The 16440-nt window shown below is 29.6% G+C and overlaps 1 protein-coding gene across 4 annotated transcripts in view; it reads left to right on the top strand.

The window, feature by feature from the left end:
• Positions 1–16440, top strand: part of Tbc1d8-9 (TBC1 domain family member 8/9) — a 131539-nt gene that overhangs the window by 38336 nt on the left and 76763 nt on the right. For all 4 annotated transcript variants that reach the window (XM_075364417.1, XM_075364419.1, XM_075364416.1 and 1 more), the window contains exon 4: positions 6637–6733. In XM_075364417.1, the coding sequence (XP_075220532.1) occupies positions 6637–6733 (97 nt within the window). The remainder of the gene's footprint in view (positions 1–6636; positions 6734–16440) is intronic.

Here is a 16440-nt window from a genome sequence, read left to right as displayed (position 1 = left end):
TAAAATAATAATTTCTTAAATTTTTATTGATAATCTGGAGGGGATACAATGTTTGCATTAAAAATTCATATACACATCAGTAATTTAATACGCCCTTTACTGATGTAAATTGTTTTTTTTTGTAGCCAACTAGATTCACCTGTTTCTTAAGACTCTTTTGAACTAGCTTTGGACTTCCAAAAGATGATATTTTAAGAAGAAGAAGAAGAAGAAACCAGTCAATGGGAACAAAACAATCTTCATGAATAATTTGAATATTACATTATTATCTATAAATACCTATTTTATTTTATAAAATAAATAAAATTTAATATGTATTGAATAAGCATTGCATCCTTTAAATTAATTATATTTATGGTTTTAATTATAATAATTAAGAAAAAATAATGAAAAAAATGTCATTATTGGTATTTTCATAGTATGGTGTATATTTCCAAACAAAATTAGTAACATATAAACCTTAACTTTCTTGTCAAATTACTGTTTGATAAGAAATATGAACGATAAGTTATTATAAATGTATATTTTTTAACTCATTTATCAAATTAATATGCTGCAGGGTCTAGTTTAATCAATATTCAGTCATATTGATAACTATCAATATTTGTATTATATAAATAAGTGAAAGCTGTCTCTTCTTTGTATAAGCACAACTCCTAGAATGCTAATTTGCTTTTAATGATGTTTATTCTTGGCAATGATTCAGACTTGGAATGTTCAGGATTTTAAAGATTTGGTGGGAGAAGAACTGCTTCCCTTTTGGGTAGAAATACTTTTCTGATTTCTCTTTCTTGAACAAGGATTTTTATTGGTTTTAATCGATAACAGTTTCAGTTGCTTTTTTCTGAATAATGCTTTATTTTTTGTTGACTTGTGAAAATAAGGAAAACATGTGAAAATTTTGAATTATGAAACTATCGTATTTAAATTTTTCCAACTATAAGAATGTATGTTGCATCAATTTTGTGAAGGTTTTTACAATTTTAAATCTGTTTTTAAATCAGTATTGTTTATGTTGTATTCATCAATTTAATAATTCTCTCACCTGTAGAAAAGTTTTTACATATTTTAAACTTTTAAAATATTCATGAATGCTTGTAAAATCTTATTGCTATATTTGTTCTTTTTTATTCCTAACTAAAATATTTTGCCAGAACTTTTGTTTAACTTTTTCTATTTCTCCTTCTTTTAAGTAGCAAGAAGAAATTAGAAATTTTTTGATAAAGAGGGTAAAAAGTTTTGTAAATTAATTCTATTAAAGTTATTTTAAACATTATTACAGCATATTTTCTTTTCATATTCAAACTAGGAAGTTTTTCAAAAAGTTACAGTATACTGTAAGTATAGGATACTTACTGGAAATAATTCCAGTATTCTTTAAAATTAAGATTTCAAGGAAAACTTTTAAAATGATTAATTATTAATATGTAATGAAATAGTAGCAGTATTTACCAAATTTGCTGCATTCAACATTCTACTATTTGATGTATTTGCATTACAAATCTACAACGCTGTACATTATATTAGGATTTTTATAAACATGAAGAAGATTGTTTTAAACAACTTAAAATTTTATTTCATTAAACTATGTTGATTTTTATTTTGGTTTAGAATAGTACCATTTTTTTGCAAAATTTTGATATTTTCTTTTTAAAATAAGTTATATTTCTTAAATTTGTGCTCATTTTGATTAACTTTATTTGCATAAATTTCCCAAGTTTTACTGGCTTGTTAACAATTTAATTTAATGCATTCTAAACCTAAAATTATGTTTTTTAATTACAATTTTTTTAAGCTTCATAGCTATTTTTTTTTTACAAAATCATTAATTTTGCCTTGTGATTTTTGTCCCAAGAATTTTAGTATAGTATTATTTTATCATGGAACAGAAATCAGGGTAACCTTTTTCTCTAGCTATAATTTATAAAAAAACATAATCTTTTAAAACTTTTTGTTTCAAACAATTTCCAGAAATGCAGTCCAGCATTGATGCTGTAAAACTTTATAATAGAATCCACCTTTAATACAGAAATTATCAATTGTATGGTGTATGTATTTTAAATGATAAAAAATAAATAAACAAATTTTGTGTAACATCTTGTTGGTATTATTTTATTTAAAAGTACAGCATGTAAAGGTAGAGCTGCAAAAATTTCTTGGGTGAAATTTTATCAAATAAATTTGGTAACACCTATATAGCTCGGTATAGTAGTATCACTAAAATATATTTGTTGTGCTTTGTTTGTTTGTAAATTAATGGTTTAAAATTGACTATTACATTGTACTTTTTCAATGAAAAATAAGATTCATAACGTTGAATGTCAGCAAGAAATTGTGAAAAAATATAATTTTCAGATATATTTATTATTTCTGTATTGTTTTCAGCTTATTAATGATAAAAAATTATTTTTCTAAAATAGTAATTAATTTCAATGATTATATTTCAAAGGCATCTATCAAAAAATATATTGAAACGATTTTTAGGTGTTGTAGCTACAGGTAAATAATTTATAACAAATAAAAATAAAAACAGACTTCAAAAAATAATAGTACTAAAGTGCTACAAATAATTATATTTTTATTTATTAACTAAAGTAAAAGTATATACCACAAATAACTACTATTTTTGAAGTTGGTGCCAGCCAACACAAGTTAAACAAAAAAAAACCTATGATCTATATAATGCAGATCCTACTTTAAACAATGCAAAATTGGTAATAGAAGTTTTACTGCAATAAAGTGAGATCTACAAAGATATAATTTAAGAATAAAATGCGACACAAAAATATAGTATAACAATACTTTATAGACTCTTAGGTTGATCTTATCACCTAATATAATGTAAGAAAAATTATAATATCCAAAAATATAATATAAAAATAAAATAGGAGATAAAAGAAAGGCATATAAAGCTATGATACAGAATCCTTCAGACAGCACACGAGAACAGTATAGAATTAAAAGGAATTATGCTAAAATCATAGTGAAGAGCTCAACAGAAATCGTGGGACAGGTTTATATCTATGGTGGAGAAGGATTTACATGGCAGACAAACAATTGACTGTAAACTCATGAAACGTCTAAATAGCTTAGAGAAGGATACAGCAACACTGGATATTATAGGTAAGGAAGAGTGGATAGAACATTACAAAGACTTGTGGTATGAGGGATCTATAATAGAAAACTCAGAACCTACTGAAAAAAGATTTGATAGAAATGAAGGAATTTGAAAATGCTTTGAAAACAGAAAAAAACAGAAAGGCAGTAGGAGTAGATGGTATTAACTCTGTGCTCTTGAAGTGTGGAGGCACATTATTTAAGCTGCGCCTCATACACTTAATATGTGTTGGATGAGTTCAAAAATCCCTAAGGAGTGGAAGATAGCCAAAGTGATATTCGTTTTAAAGAGAGGGGATTGAAGTTTGGTGAAGAATTACAGAGGGATAAGTTTGTTATGCACATGCTATAAGTTATATAGCAGTACTGTCAATCGTAGACTGCAAAGTATTTTGGAGGTAGTTTTAATGGAGGATCAGGTGGGTTTTCGGAGAGGCTGGTCGTACGTGGATGGTGTTTTTTCTCTTCAAGAGATCATTGCAAAAAGAGTAGAGTTTAATTTGGAGACACATCTCTGTTTTATAGACTATGAGAAGGCCTTCGATAAGGTACTCAGAGGAAAATTATGGTACATCATGATGAAAAGAGGGATTCCACAACCTTTAATAAATGTGATTAAAGGTATGTACGCAAAGACATCAATAGCAATCGTCTGTGATGGGAGGATGACTGAGGAGGTTGTAATAGAGGTGTATGGCAGGGTTGTCCTCTTTCTCCCTATCTGTTTAATATATATATAGATGAAATGTGTAGAGAATGGAAGAGTGCAATAAGCCAAAGGATACAAATAAACCCTGATGTATCCATCAATAACAATTTATTTGCGGATGATCAGGTAATCCTTCAAAGAACGGAAGATGATTTGCAGAGGGCTGTGTTCTATCTGAATGGTTTAAGCTCTCAGTATAATATGAAGATATCCCTGACAAAGACAAAAGTCATGGCATTTCTGGGAAAGTTTCCTGTTAGATCAAAAATCGTTCTAGGGGATAAGATTCTTGAACAGGTGTCTCATTTTAATTACCTAGGCTGTTATGTTGCGAGAATGGTAGAGATTGCCATAAGAAGTTCTCTAGATTTCAATCCATTTGTGGAACAATAAGGAGAACACTGGACAGGGGAGGTGCTGAATGAGACTCAAATGAAGTTTTATAAAGTGATGGCTGTTCCTACTCTGTTGTATGGGTCTGAGGGTTGGGTCTTATGAAAGAGACAGTTCAGTAAAATTCAGGCAGCAGAAATGAGATACCTGTGTATGGTAAAGGGGTGCACCAGACAAGTTCGTTTTAGGAATGAGGATATCAGAAAAGAGTTAAATGTTCTACCCTTGTGCAACACAGTAGTAGAGAACAGGGAGAGGTGGAAGAACTATGTTAATAGGATGGTAGACGGAAGGTTCCCCAAGGAAATAATACACTATCAACCGAAGGGCAAAAGAAGTGTGGGACAGTCAAGAAAGCGCTGGTAACCCTTTGAAACCAGAAAAGGTGAATTGACTATACCGTGATGGAAAAAGAAGAAAATAAAATGCGACATCCAAAAATATGGTATAGCAATATTTTATAAATGCTTAGTTACATATTTTATCACCAAATGTATATGCCTTAGCAAACTCAAGAATTGATTTGATTGTGAGATGCTCTCTCTTATATACTCTTGAAATCCCATTTTACACATGGAAGTTCTGTTTAGCTGCCTAGTGGTTGGTTGAGGTACAAACTTTACGTAACTTTATGTTTAATTTATGTTGGCTGGCACCAACTTCAAAAATAGTTATTTGTGGTAAATACTTTTACTGTAGTTAATAAATAAAAGTATAATTATTTGTAACTTTTTAGTACTATTATTTGTTGAAATCAATTTTTATTTTTCTTTGTTATAAATTTTTTTATAAAACCTTCTCCTTTTGTACGGTGCGATCAGTCAGCGGCTAAGGCTCAAGCTGTTAGGTTTTTTTAAATATTTTTCCTAAAGTTATCATCAGATTTGGTAAAAGTTTATAGGGGACCATTCTGAAAATATACTTTTTCAATTAAAAAAATTTTTTAAATCAGTTTACTAACATTGGAGATATTACATAGCATACATTAGAAAATGTTTTTTTTTTTCCTAAGATAATCATTTTATTCGGTTAAAATTTATATGGTATCCTTCTGAAAGTATACTCTTTCAATTAAAAGAAAAAACACCAAAATCGGTTATCTCACGTCGGAGATATTGCATAACATACCTTAAAAAAAATTTTTTTTTGTGTGTTTCCTAAGACTATATCGGATTTGGTTAAAATTTATATGGGACCATTCGAAAGTATGCTCTTCCAATTAAAAAAAAATTGTCGAGTTGATAACCTGCTTTTTTGAAGTCGGTTAAAAATTGTAATATTTTGTATTCCATAGTTTTTGTTAATGGATTAAATATTTCTAGATTATATAATTCTTTTATTTTCCAGTTAAAGTGTTATTTAGGATTAAATTTCTGTGTGTTTCATTACTTGCTTAAAAAAGGTCATTATAATTTTTAAGTAAACACAATTATGTTGGTATTACAAATCAAGTTGGTTAGTCATCTTATTTATTGTGTATAGATTAAAATATAGAAGTGCTGATCGTAGGAAATGTTTAAAACAGGAGAAAAATCCCCAATTATTGTGAAATAAAAAGCATTTTTGTTAAACAACAGACTGAAGTATATTTGCTTTAGTGTATTAAGTTAATAAAAGATCATTAAACATTAAATTACTGACTGCAATTTTTTTCATTACTAATTATCTTAATGTGTTTTTACCAACATCTAATTTGTCACATGTCTTTTACCAATTTACCTTTGTTCTGATAAACAAAGATAAATGGTAAAATAATTAGTTTAAAATACATTTGAAAGAATACCAATACATTTGTTACTTTAAAATTAGAAAAAAACAATAGTAAAAAATGTAAACTTCACTGAAATAAGTATACTGTCACACTTGATAATGTTAAAAAAAATTATAACTCAGCTAAACAAATCGTAATACATTGGTGAGCAGTGTCATTAGTGCAGCATGTAGTCAGAATGAAAAAAATATCATTTTATGGAGGTTCTTTTAAAGAAATTCATAAAATGATCTATCAGTTAAAAATTGTTGTTTTAATTGCCTACCTTTTTTGTTTCTTGATTCTGCATTTTGCTCTGAACGTAGCAGCTTATTAGAAAAGAGAAAGTTGTACAGCCACAAGTAGCTTATTATACTGAAATCAGTCTAAAGGGAGTTTACTGCATTAAATGAACAAACATAAAATAAATCACGTGTATTACTCAGTTAAATATTTAATGGATCTAATATTTTTAATATAGGCCCAATTAACAACAGCTGTATGGATAACTCCACCAAAAAATTGTTGCTGATTATTTCAGAAAGAAAAAGTTGTCTTGTTTTAAAAGAGATGTTAAATAATCTTAGTCATTATACTAATAAAAAAATGTAAGCGTTTTGTGTATACATTAGTAGTAAATTATGAACACCTTTTTTTATTGTTACAGATAATGACACAAAAACATTTCAAGATGTTACATGTAAATTTAGAAGATTATTTAATATGCCTCCAGAAGAAAAACTTGTCAGCTATTATTCTTGCAGGTAATTAAATAAAATAAGTTCTACCTCTATTATTTTCTCAATTTAAAATTAAATCTGTTAATTTTATGACTTTGTGATTACATCTACTCTGAAACAATCTATTGTCAGTTGTTGCTGTATAAAGACTTTTTATGATTATATATTATTTGAAATAATAATCTTCAGTGAATAACTTATTGCACTCTGTGAATTGTCGTATAATTTAAGATAACAGTATTCCTGGTTAGAATTGAAAATAGTTTTACTAAATATCTTTCCTCTTATTATTTATTATTATTACTATAAACAAAGTAATAAACAATTTACTTACTAGATATTTATGTAGAATGGTATTTGATACTAGGTCTGTTCAGAAAATAACTGAACCTTATTTTTTAATCTTTATTATTAATTTTACAGATTATTGGTCCTTGTCTTCTTCAAAGTACTCCCCTCCCCTATTCTCACACTTTTCCCAGCGGTGTTTCCACTTGTGAAACAGTCCTGGATAGCTTCATCTGAAATAGCCTTTAAGGTCTGCGATGAATTTGCTTTAATGTCATCAGTAGTCTCAAAATGGCATTCTTTCATCACTGATTTTAATTTCGAAAATAAGAAAAAATTGCAAGGAGTCAGGTCTGGTGAGTGGCGATGCTGGGGAAGGACAGTCATCTGACTTCACTTTGTCATTGGATTGAGACTGACATGTATTCTTGGGGCGTGGAGATCCTTTGCCAATCCATTGTGATGATTGAACTTCTGTCTCAATGTCATAGCAGTAAACCCAGCTTTTGTCTCCTGTTATGATCCTTTCCGTGAATGTTTCATTGTCATTGGCTGGTTCAAGAGGTTGTTCACAAACCTTTCAAGTTGCCGACAAGAACTTGATGTTGTTTCTGCTATTTGGTCATCAAATGAGGAACAAACTTTAACTCTATGCATTTTCAGTTTTACAGACAGAATGTCATGCTATGATCCAATGGAGATGCTAGCCTCTTCTGCAAGTTCTCTGAAATCAATCGGTTATTTGCATGCACCAAAGCGTTGATTTTCTGAACATTGGGTGTCATCAATTGAAGTTGAAGACTTTCTTGGTCGAGGGTTGTCTTCAATTGACTGACGAACACTTCTAAATCGTGAAAACCGTTCATATCATTGCATATGACCCAGAGCATCATCTCTGAAAACTTGTTTTTAAAAGTTGAAACTTTTTGTGAAAATTTTCCCCAGTTTTGTGCAAAATTTTACGTTATATCATTGCTCCTGAAAATTGCACATTACAAAAATTGGTACTTACACTTAAACACATTGTACTCAAATAACAATAATATGAAAACTAAATGAGATATCAACACTCCAAGAACATGTGGTTGTGGAGGAGGTTATACAGAACACAATGCTGCCAACTGCTTGTCACTAAATATCTCCGTTGGTGTATAATTAAAAATCTTTGGTTATTTTGTGAACAGACCGTGTATATTACTTTATCAGATGAGATTATATGTAAGCAGTATAAATATTTAATAATAATGTCAATCTCAGTGTTTTATTAACACTTTCACTGCACCTCTGTATATGCTACAGAGAGGAATACATGTGCCTATGTGCCGGCTCCATAGCATATACTGAACTGTACATGTTGAATGTAATATTCCCTTCAACAGGCAGGAGGTAGTGCTAGTGTTCTGTCTGTCAGTCAGGCACACAGTAAGACCCTAGTTATTGTTCCAGTAGACGTGCTTTCAGTAGAATGATAGTTTTTTTACTATTTAAGATTGTTTCTTTGTCCATCATATTTATTGTCTTAGGTACATTTCCTGATATATATCTCTTCTGTATTTCATCTTGTAAACAACAGAAAAAGCAAAAACTAATATGTTGTCAGATTCAGTGTTATTCCGATTAAAATAAATATACTTGTAGTAAATATAATATAAAAAACTATAAATATTTCTTAATGAAACAAGACTTACTTACTAAACAAGACTTCTATGTAACTTTGTTAGATTGTATTACGCAATCACAGTTTTTATTTTTACATATAATGATATTAGATATAGTACAGGTGAATTTTTACAAGCGGAGCTTGTAAAAAGAGAATATGCATGTTTTGTGAAATTTTTTTTTTTTGTTTTTTTTCTGCCTGAGTATAGTGAACAGTATTTCTGAACTGAGTATAGTGAACATTAGGTTCTTTGCAATGTCTAATTGTAATAAACGTTTTCTAGCTATGACTGAAAATGATGTCAATCGTTCTGGACCATTGAAAAAATGTCCTGAAAGTACAACAGCTACTCATAGTAAAAAGAGAGAGAAAATATCTACCTGTGATAGAAAATAAATGCTTGAGGAGATGTGGGAGTCAGACCAAGATTTCAGTGATGTTGAACTCGATTACGACTGCTCGGAATCTGAATTTGAGAGCAACACTGACAATGATGTCGATGGACAATCATTTACTGTTACTGACCCACTTTCTTTACAACTCCCAAGTGCTTTTGAGACAAATCCCTCTTCACCATCATCACATACATCACCACCACAAACTCACCAGGTACTATGGCACACTCAACAACCTTCTCCTTTTGTATTATCTGATACCCAACCATCCAATCCTTCCTCACTGATAACCTTTTTCAACAGTACCTGGATTATTAAACTCACTAACTGACAATAGTCCTTTAGGTTTTTTGTTTCTAGTAAATTCCATGTTTTTGAAATCATATTAAATGCAACAAATGCAAATGGTTCAACTCTACAATCAACAGCAACAGCCCCACAAGTGCAGATGAAAGGTTTCAACCAAGTAAGCTTGCAAGAATTTCAGAAATTTTTAGCATTATTATTACACATGGCAATAATAAAACTTCCACGACTTAATGATTACTGAAATACAAACTTGCTGTACAAAATTCCAATTTTTCAGGAGTTTATGAGTAGAAACTGCTTTCTTCATATACTTCGGGCTCTATACGTCAATCCAACGACAGAAAACAGTAGAGATCATCTTCATAAAGTAAGGCAGTCACTAAATTTTTTTTAACAACCTTATGGAAACTATTTATTCACCAGTGAGAGAACTTTGTATAGATGAATATATGGTCTTGTGGAGAGGAGGGTTAATTTTCCAACAGTTTATTAAAAACAAGTGTCATAAATATATGGTATCAAGCTATACGTGCTAAACGAAGCAAATGAACTGACACTGAAATTTTTTGTATGTATAGGATCAAATGACCATGACTTGAGTGGATCAGGCCATGTCACAAAAGTTGTTGAAAAACTGATGCAAAATGGACTTAATTCAGGACATTATCTTTACGTAGACAATTTTTATTTTAGTGTCAAATTGGTATCAAATCTATGCGATAAAGGTACCTATTGTACAGATATGTTAAATTCTGTAAGGAAATACAATCCATATGATGCAAGTAAGAAGTTAAAAAAGGGAGAAATTATACAAAGCTTCACTAATAAGAATGTCTGTGTTTTGAAGTGGAGAGACAAGAGAGAAGTTCTTATAATCTCATTGGAGTTAGATGGAAGCAAAATTCAAACTGAAACTAGTACTTGTAGAAAAGAAATTCCTCAAGCTGTAGCGGAATGCAATAAATACATGAGTAGAATCGATAACAAGAATCAGATGATGAGTTATTACTCGTGCGAAAGAAAAACGCTGTGTATAAAGAAGATAGGCATCCATATTTTTCACTTCTGCTACTCAGTTTGTATAATCTATATAGGAAACATAACAAAATGTCTACTCCTTATTATGAATTTAGAAACATAGTTATAGAAAAGTTATTGTGAGATCCTGTCCAATGAAGTCTTGCTTTGTCTGTCTCAAGTCCCCACCTGCCAGCTTTATTGCCACCAAATGAGAAAAATAGTGTTAATAAAAGATGCAAGTTATGCACTGTAAACAAAAAGAAAGTGATAGCACTTCTTACTGTCTGAAATGTTCTGATCAATCAGAGTTATGTTTGAATAAATGTTTTGCAATTTACCACAAATATGTCATAATATTTAATTGTAATCAATAGGCAAGTAAAGTGTTTTATTTTATTTTGTTTTTAAAATTTTCTGTATGGGTATAGAAATTAATATTCTGTTTTAGAAACTTGGTAGTATTATTTTATTTTTTTATTACCTTATCAATTTGTTTGTTTTGTTTTAAAATTAAGTATGTAATAATAACTATACATAAAGAACCCAAACTGTACATTATGATAAAAGTATTTTTATCATAAAAATACTTAGATTAAAAAATTTTCAAAATATTTTTATCAAAAAATATTTTCAGTGTAGGTGGCATGCTTACTTGCATGTGTGGTGTATAATTTCACTTGTATAGAGATGTGTTTGTGTGCACATCTGTGTGGGTGTCCAAGTAAGCATACACCCAGATCTACACAAAATGTTATATGTACGTATGTGACTGATTTACATTTTGTCAATGAAATACAAATATGTCTAACATAATATTGTAATGATTAAATAATGCAGATTACAAAGCTGGTTGGACCTCTGTATATGCTACTGAAGTGGCACATGGTATAGCAGAGTTGCGCTGTGTGTTGCCTCAGTATATGCTATGGGTGTTGTATTTACTATATTTGCCATAAGAAATTAGGGATAATTTATAGTTAACAATAATGTAGGTATATGTGAGAGTAAATAAATAAAAAAACCTGATGGCACCTCGGTAAAGTATAACCACAAGAGGGTGGCAGTGAACGTGTTAGGGGCTTTAAAGCAAAACAGTACAGTTTGATTTTGTTGCAAATGAAATCAGTTTGATCATCTCAAGAGAATTTTTCATCTAACATTCAGGAATTTTATATTATGGGTTTCAAATACTATTGTTATTATTGGGAATTCTATCAACGTGATCATTAATATTACACTCACCTGAGAAGCACAATACAACAGTTCTATCCATATCTAAAGTTAAATGGTTACAATTAATCCAGTGAATAATTTTTTGAACTGCTGTTAGAGAATTTTCAATTTATTTTAAAATAATTATCTTTAGATATAGATACAGTTATATCGTCTACAAAATTGGTTAAATTGTTTGGCTCAAGATGTTGAGACTAATCATTAATCAACAGTAAAAAAGTGCAAGGGGCCAAGAACAATTTTGAGTTCTTTATGAGCTACATTTTGAAGTCAGGACCCAAATTTTTACTTGTGTATATTTATCAAGAAATGCAATTTAAACTACCTATTTACAGCTTATAAGGTATGACAACCAGTTCTAAAAATTTCTTCTGATAACTACAGCTACTAAGTTTTTTCATAAGTGAAAAATGTGGAACTAAATTGAATCCTTTACGAGATTGTAAAAAATGTTAAATGGAATTTTTTTTATCTACGCAATTTAAAATATTTTCCAAAAACTGGGAAATAGCTGTGTCAGTAGACAATTGTTACCTAAAAATCTTGCTGAGTGTTTATTAATTTATTATACTTTTCATGAAATGTTAAAAGTTGATTTTTTAATTTTTCGAATACTGTAGAAAATATGGAAATTTACGTAATAAATGGCCAAAATTTTTGTAAATTTTGCACTTTGTAAAGTGCCCAATCTTTCTTATGGAAGGGGAATGGCAATGGAAATCTTAAGGCAGCCGGTAAATACTCTGTTATTGAAAAATTCATTAATTAGATTTGTAAGAGGGACACTTATAGCCTCTACAACTTCTTTTAAATCATTGCCTGGAAGTTTCATCAGCACCCATTGGAGGAATATTTATTCTATATTTAAAATGCAGATTTTTAACTTCCTCAGTACCAACGGGAAATAAAAATATTGATTCATCAACAAAACCATTCAAGTTGAATGGCTTTGTTTGACATGAATCAATATTATTGTTGTTTGAAATACTGGAAAAGAAATGATTAAATTCCTCTGCTACCTGATTAGGCAAGGAGATAATGGATGAGCTTTTGTATTTTTGTTGAAGTTATCTGACCTGTTTTTATTTTCATATCCACTTTCACTTTTGGAAACTACTAATGTTGTTTTAAATTTGTTGTTTGCGTGACATTAAATTATCATAATAGAATCTTAAGTTGTACAAATAACTTGATCATGTGGTTTAACTTAATTTTTTTCTTTACGATTTATTAATGATTTACTTAGTAACTTACACTGGTAAAGTTTACAGTTTAGTAAATTTTATGTTTATCTTGCTTGCTATTCTCCTTCCTGTGATTAGAACAGGTTGAATTAATAATGATTATTATGTAAGAAACTTTTTGACATGTTTAAAAGTTTGCTGTGTTAATTTTATTAATTAATTCTCTAATATTGACATAATTACCGTATTTATTCAAGTACTCTCCTGCCCCCGAATAAGCCACACACCTCGATTATCCGGACCGAAAATATAAAAAACAAAAATTGAGTATATACTGGTATTTTAAAGTGCAACAGATATGATAAAAAAATACGTAAATACGAAAATATTCAGAAAGTAAAGCATTTAATTCGTTCATTTAAATTACAATATTAATATTAGATTAGTAATTAATTACCGTAAGTACTAATTTAGTTCAGAATCAGTAGGCCAGTAAAACGAAAATAAAGTATCATGTTGAAAAGGATCATTTCTATACACTTTTTAATATGGGATTTTATTTTTAATTAATCACTGTCAATGTCTGTAGAAGAGTTACCGATAGTCTCCACGTTGCTCTGCCAAAGGTCTTCACTACCATCAAGTTCATTACATATTCGCTTTTTTTAAAACTTTTCCTTACTAATTCCTTGGAAATACCTTCCCAAGCATCTTTTATCCAATCACAAATCGGGTTAAAATCTGGGCGTTTGATTCTTCCTGTAGGCAAGAGAAAGAAATTTTCATCAGCCATCCATTTACTGTACAGTTGTTTTAATGCAGACATCTAGTGGTAGCAATAGAGTTGTCAATCCGCCTGGAATTATTACTTATTACTTGGTCTGTCATTCCTTTTTTAAAAGTCTTTCACTTTATCAGTTGTATGCCCCCGATAACTATCGATTACTACCATACCGAAATTTTTTTTATTAAGTACATCTCCTGATCGCTTTTGCCATACACACCTGATCCAATCTAAAATTAAGGTTTCGTCCATCTAACCTGATTCCAGTCCTCTGATAATAACAACATTTACCTATATAGTAGGATGAGTTTTTCTTTTAAAAAAAAATGTACAGAGGTAATTTTCATCCATCAGAAGTAATGCAAAGCATAACATTACACCATTACATCAAAATATATGGGGGTTTCATCAGTGTTTCCTACTTAAGAAGGCAAATAGCCTTTATCTTTTATAAGATTTATTATGTATTTATGAAAATGTAATATTTTTTGTTCATAAGCATCTGGAAGTCGTTGAGAAATGGTCGTCTTTCGTCTTATTGACAAATCATTTCGTGCAAAAAATCATGTTATCCATCTACGGCGTGCTTTAGAATCAACTTTATTCAATGGTTTAGCGATTTCATGAGCATATGATTGACACATTTCTGTCGTGACAACATAACCGTATTTCCTTTTTTCCATAACAAAGTCATACAATTTTTTTCTATGTCTGTGTATTTTGGTTTTAATCCATGAAAAGCCCTTTTATTACCAGTGCCTTTCACCAGAAGTTGTTTCTTCTTACACCAGTCTCGAATGCACTTTCATCTATGTCAAATTTTCTTCCTGCCACCTGATTTCCAATTTTTTCAGCCTCTTCTATAACGCGCAGTTTTTCATTTACTGTAAAAGATCCTAGACGCTATCCTTTTGTACTCATTTTAATGCCGTAATTAAAATAAATTACCGTATTAAACTTTACAAGATAAGCTAAACAGATAAAATGCACATAACCGTCCACATATACAAACAGTACAATGACTATGGCGAATAGACAAGACAACAATGGGTAACCGATACTGTAACTGTAGTGTCATTAGAACCAGATGCAGCCTATACAGAATGAATCAGTTTTATAAAAATACCGTAACTTCGTTCATATCGATAATATGAACAGGATGTTAATAATTAAGGATGAATTCTGTATAAGCGGCATCCAGTATTGATAAACGAAAGCCTAATGTAACTATATTTATGTGATTGAATTTAAGTAAGTACTTCTAAGAAAACGTTTACTTTACATAAATTATCCTGGCTAAAGGCTATGTTTCAAGTAAGCCCCGCACCCTTATTTTTTCTCTCTGATTCCAAGAAACAAAGTGCGGGGGTACTCAAATAAATACGGTATATCAAAAAATGTTTTAGATAATGTATTTATCAAAAAAAATTTTTTTTTTGGGTAGGGTATTTTGTAAACCATTTGTACTTAATATTTTGGTGATTCATCATTCTGAATATTTTAAGAGTTCTTATCTAGACTGCTATAAAAACTTGAGTAATGGACTTCAAGTATGTAGATGCTTTATTAAACAAATGATTTTTGTGAATTTTTTCTTAATGAATAAGTTTTAATGATTATTAGTTAACCTCTATGTAAATGTATTTTACATTATGTGTATTAAATTCCTATATTGAGTATTTTAAGAAAGATTTTGTTATTACTATGCGGAAAGTTATCCTATACTTGTTATAAAATTCCTTTATTGTAATATTTAATGTGACATTCTGTTTAATGTTGGCTCTCTTTGTACTTGTACTTTATCAATTTCAAATGAACATGCTTCAGAGAGAATAATGTAATACTGTTCATGGCAAAACATTGGTTAGTGCAGATAATACAGAAGACTCGCTTCTTCCACAATCTAATTTTATGCTTTATATATTATTGCAGAGAATTTAACTTATTCCATGAATTGACTTTTTTTCTTTTCTTTAAAGGAAAAGGAAAAATTTCATAAGCTATGTTTTGCCTGCATTCACTGGCATACTTGTAGGTTATTTTTATAAGGTTGGTTTTATTAGACTCTTTTGGGAAGAATCCAATAAAAAGCATTTCTTGATGGTTAAACTTTTATCTTTGGATCCAGAAAATTGTAAATTATATATTGGTTGACCAGAACTGTATATGTAAATGTGATTTTCTGAAATCGCTGGTGTGGGAAGTTTTTTTCAAAAGAAAGCTCAATTTCAATATGGCCCGTGTAAATTCTGTGGGCTGTTGTTATTAAGTATTTAAAATCAGTAACATTATTTAATGTTACTGATTGCTGTTTCTTGGACGAAAAATTATGTTACTTATTCTAACTTAAGTAATGTAGAGAAAAATAAAGAAAATGTAATGCAACAGAAAGAAGGATAATACTAATTTAATATTACTGTGGAAGAAAATATAATTTGCCAGAAATCATAGAACTTTGTTATTTAGGTAATAATATTCACAAACAATGGATGAATTAAAGAAGATTACATTTTTAATTTTCTAAATGTCCATGTACACGATTTGTACGTATGGGCGCCAAACAATGATTACAACCAACCATTTTTTGTATCTTGAAAATTCATTCTGATTTTTTTTTAGACAGCTGCAAGAGATGACAAAAGTTGAATAGGTTCAACGGGAACTTTCAAGATTATAATCTTTAATTCATATTAAAATTGAAAGACAAATTGCAATTAATAATCCTTACATGCATTAAGAATAAAAAAGAATGTTTTAAAAAAATATGTAAATGAATTAAAGTGTGAATAAATAATTTATTCACATATTAATTTTTTTTTTAATATGTTAATATAATGAATATTTTATGTGCCACTTTA

This window comes from Lycorma delicatula, chromosome 4 (assembly GCF_047948215.1).
Source record: "Lycorma delicatula isolate Av1 chromosome 4, ASM4794821v1, whole genome shotgun sequence".
Taxonomy (NCBI): domain Eukaryota; kingdom Metazoa; phylum Arthropoda; class Insecta; order Hemiptera; family Fulgoridae; genus Lycorma; species Lycorma delicatula.
The sequence above is the reverse complement of the archived record's forward strand: the minus strand, read 5'-3'. Positions and strand labels throughout refer to the sequence as shown.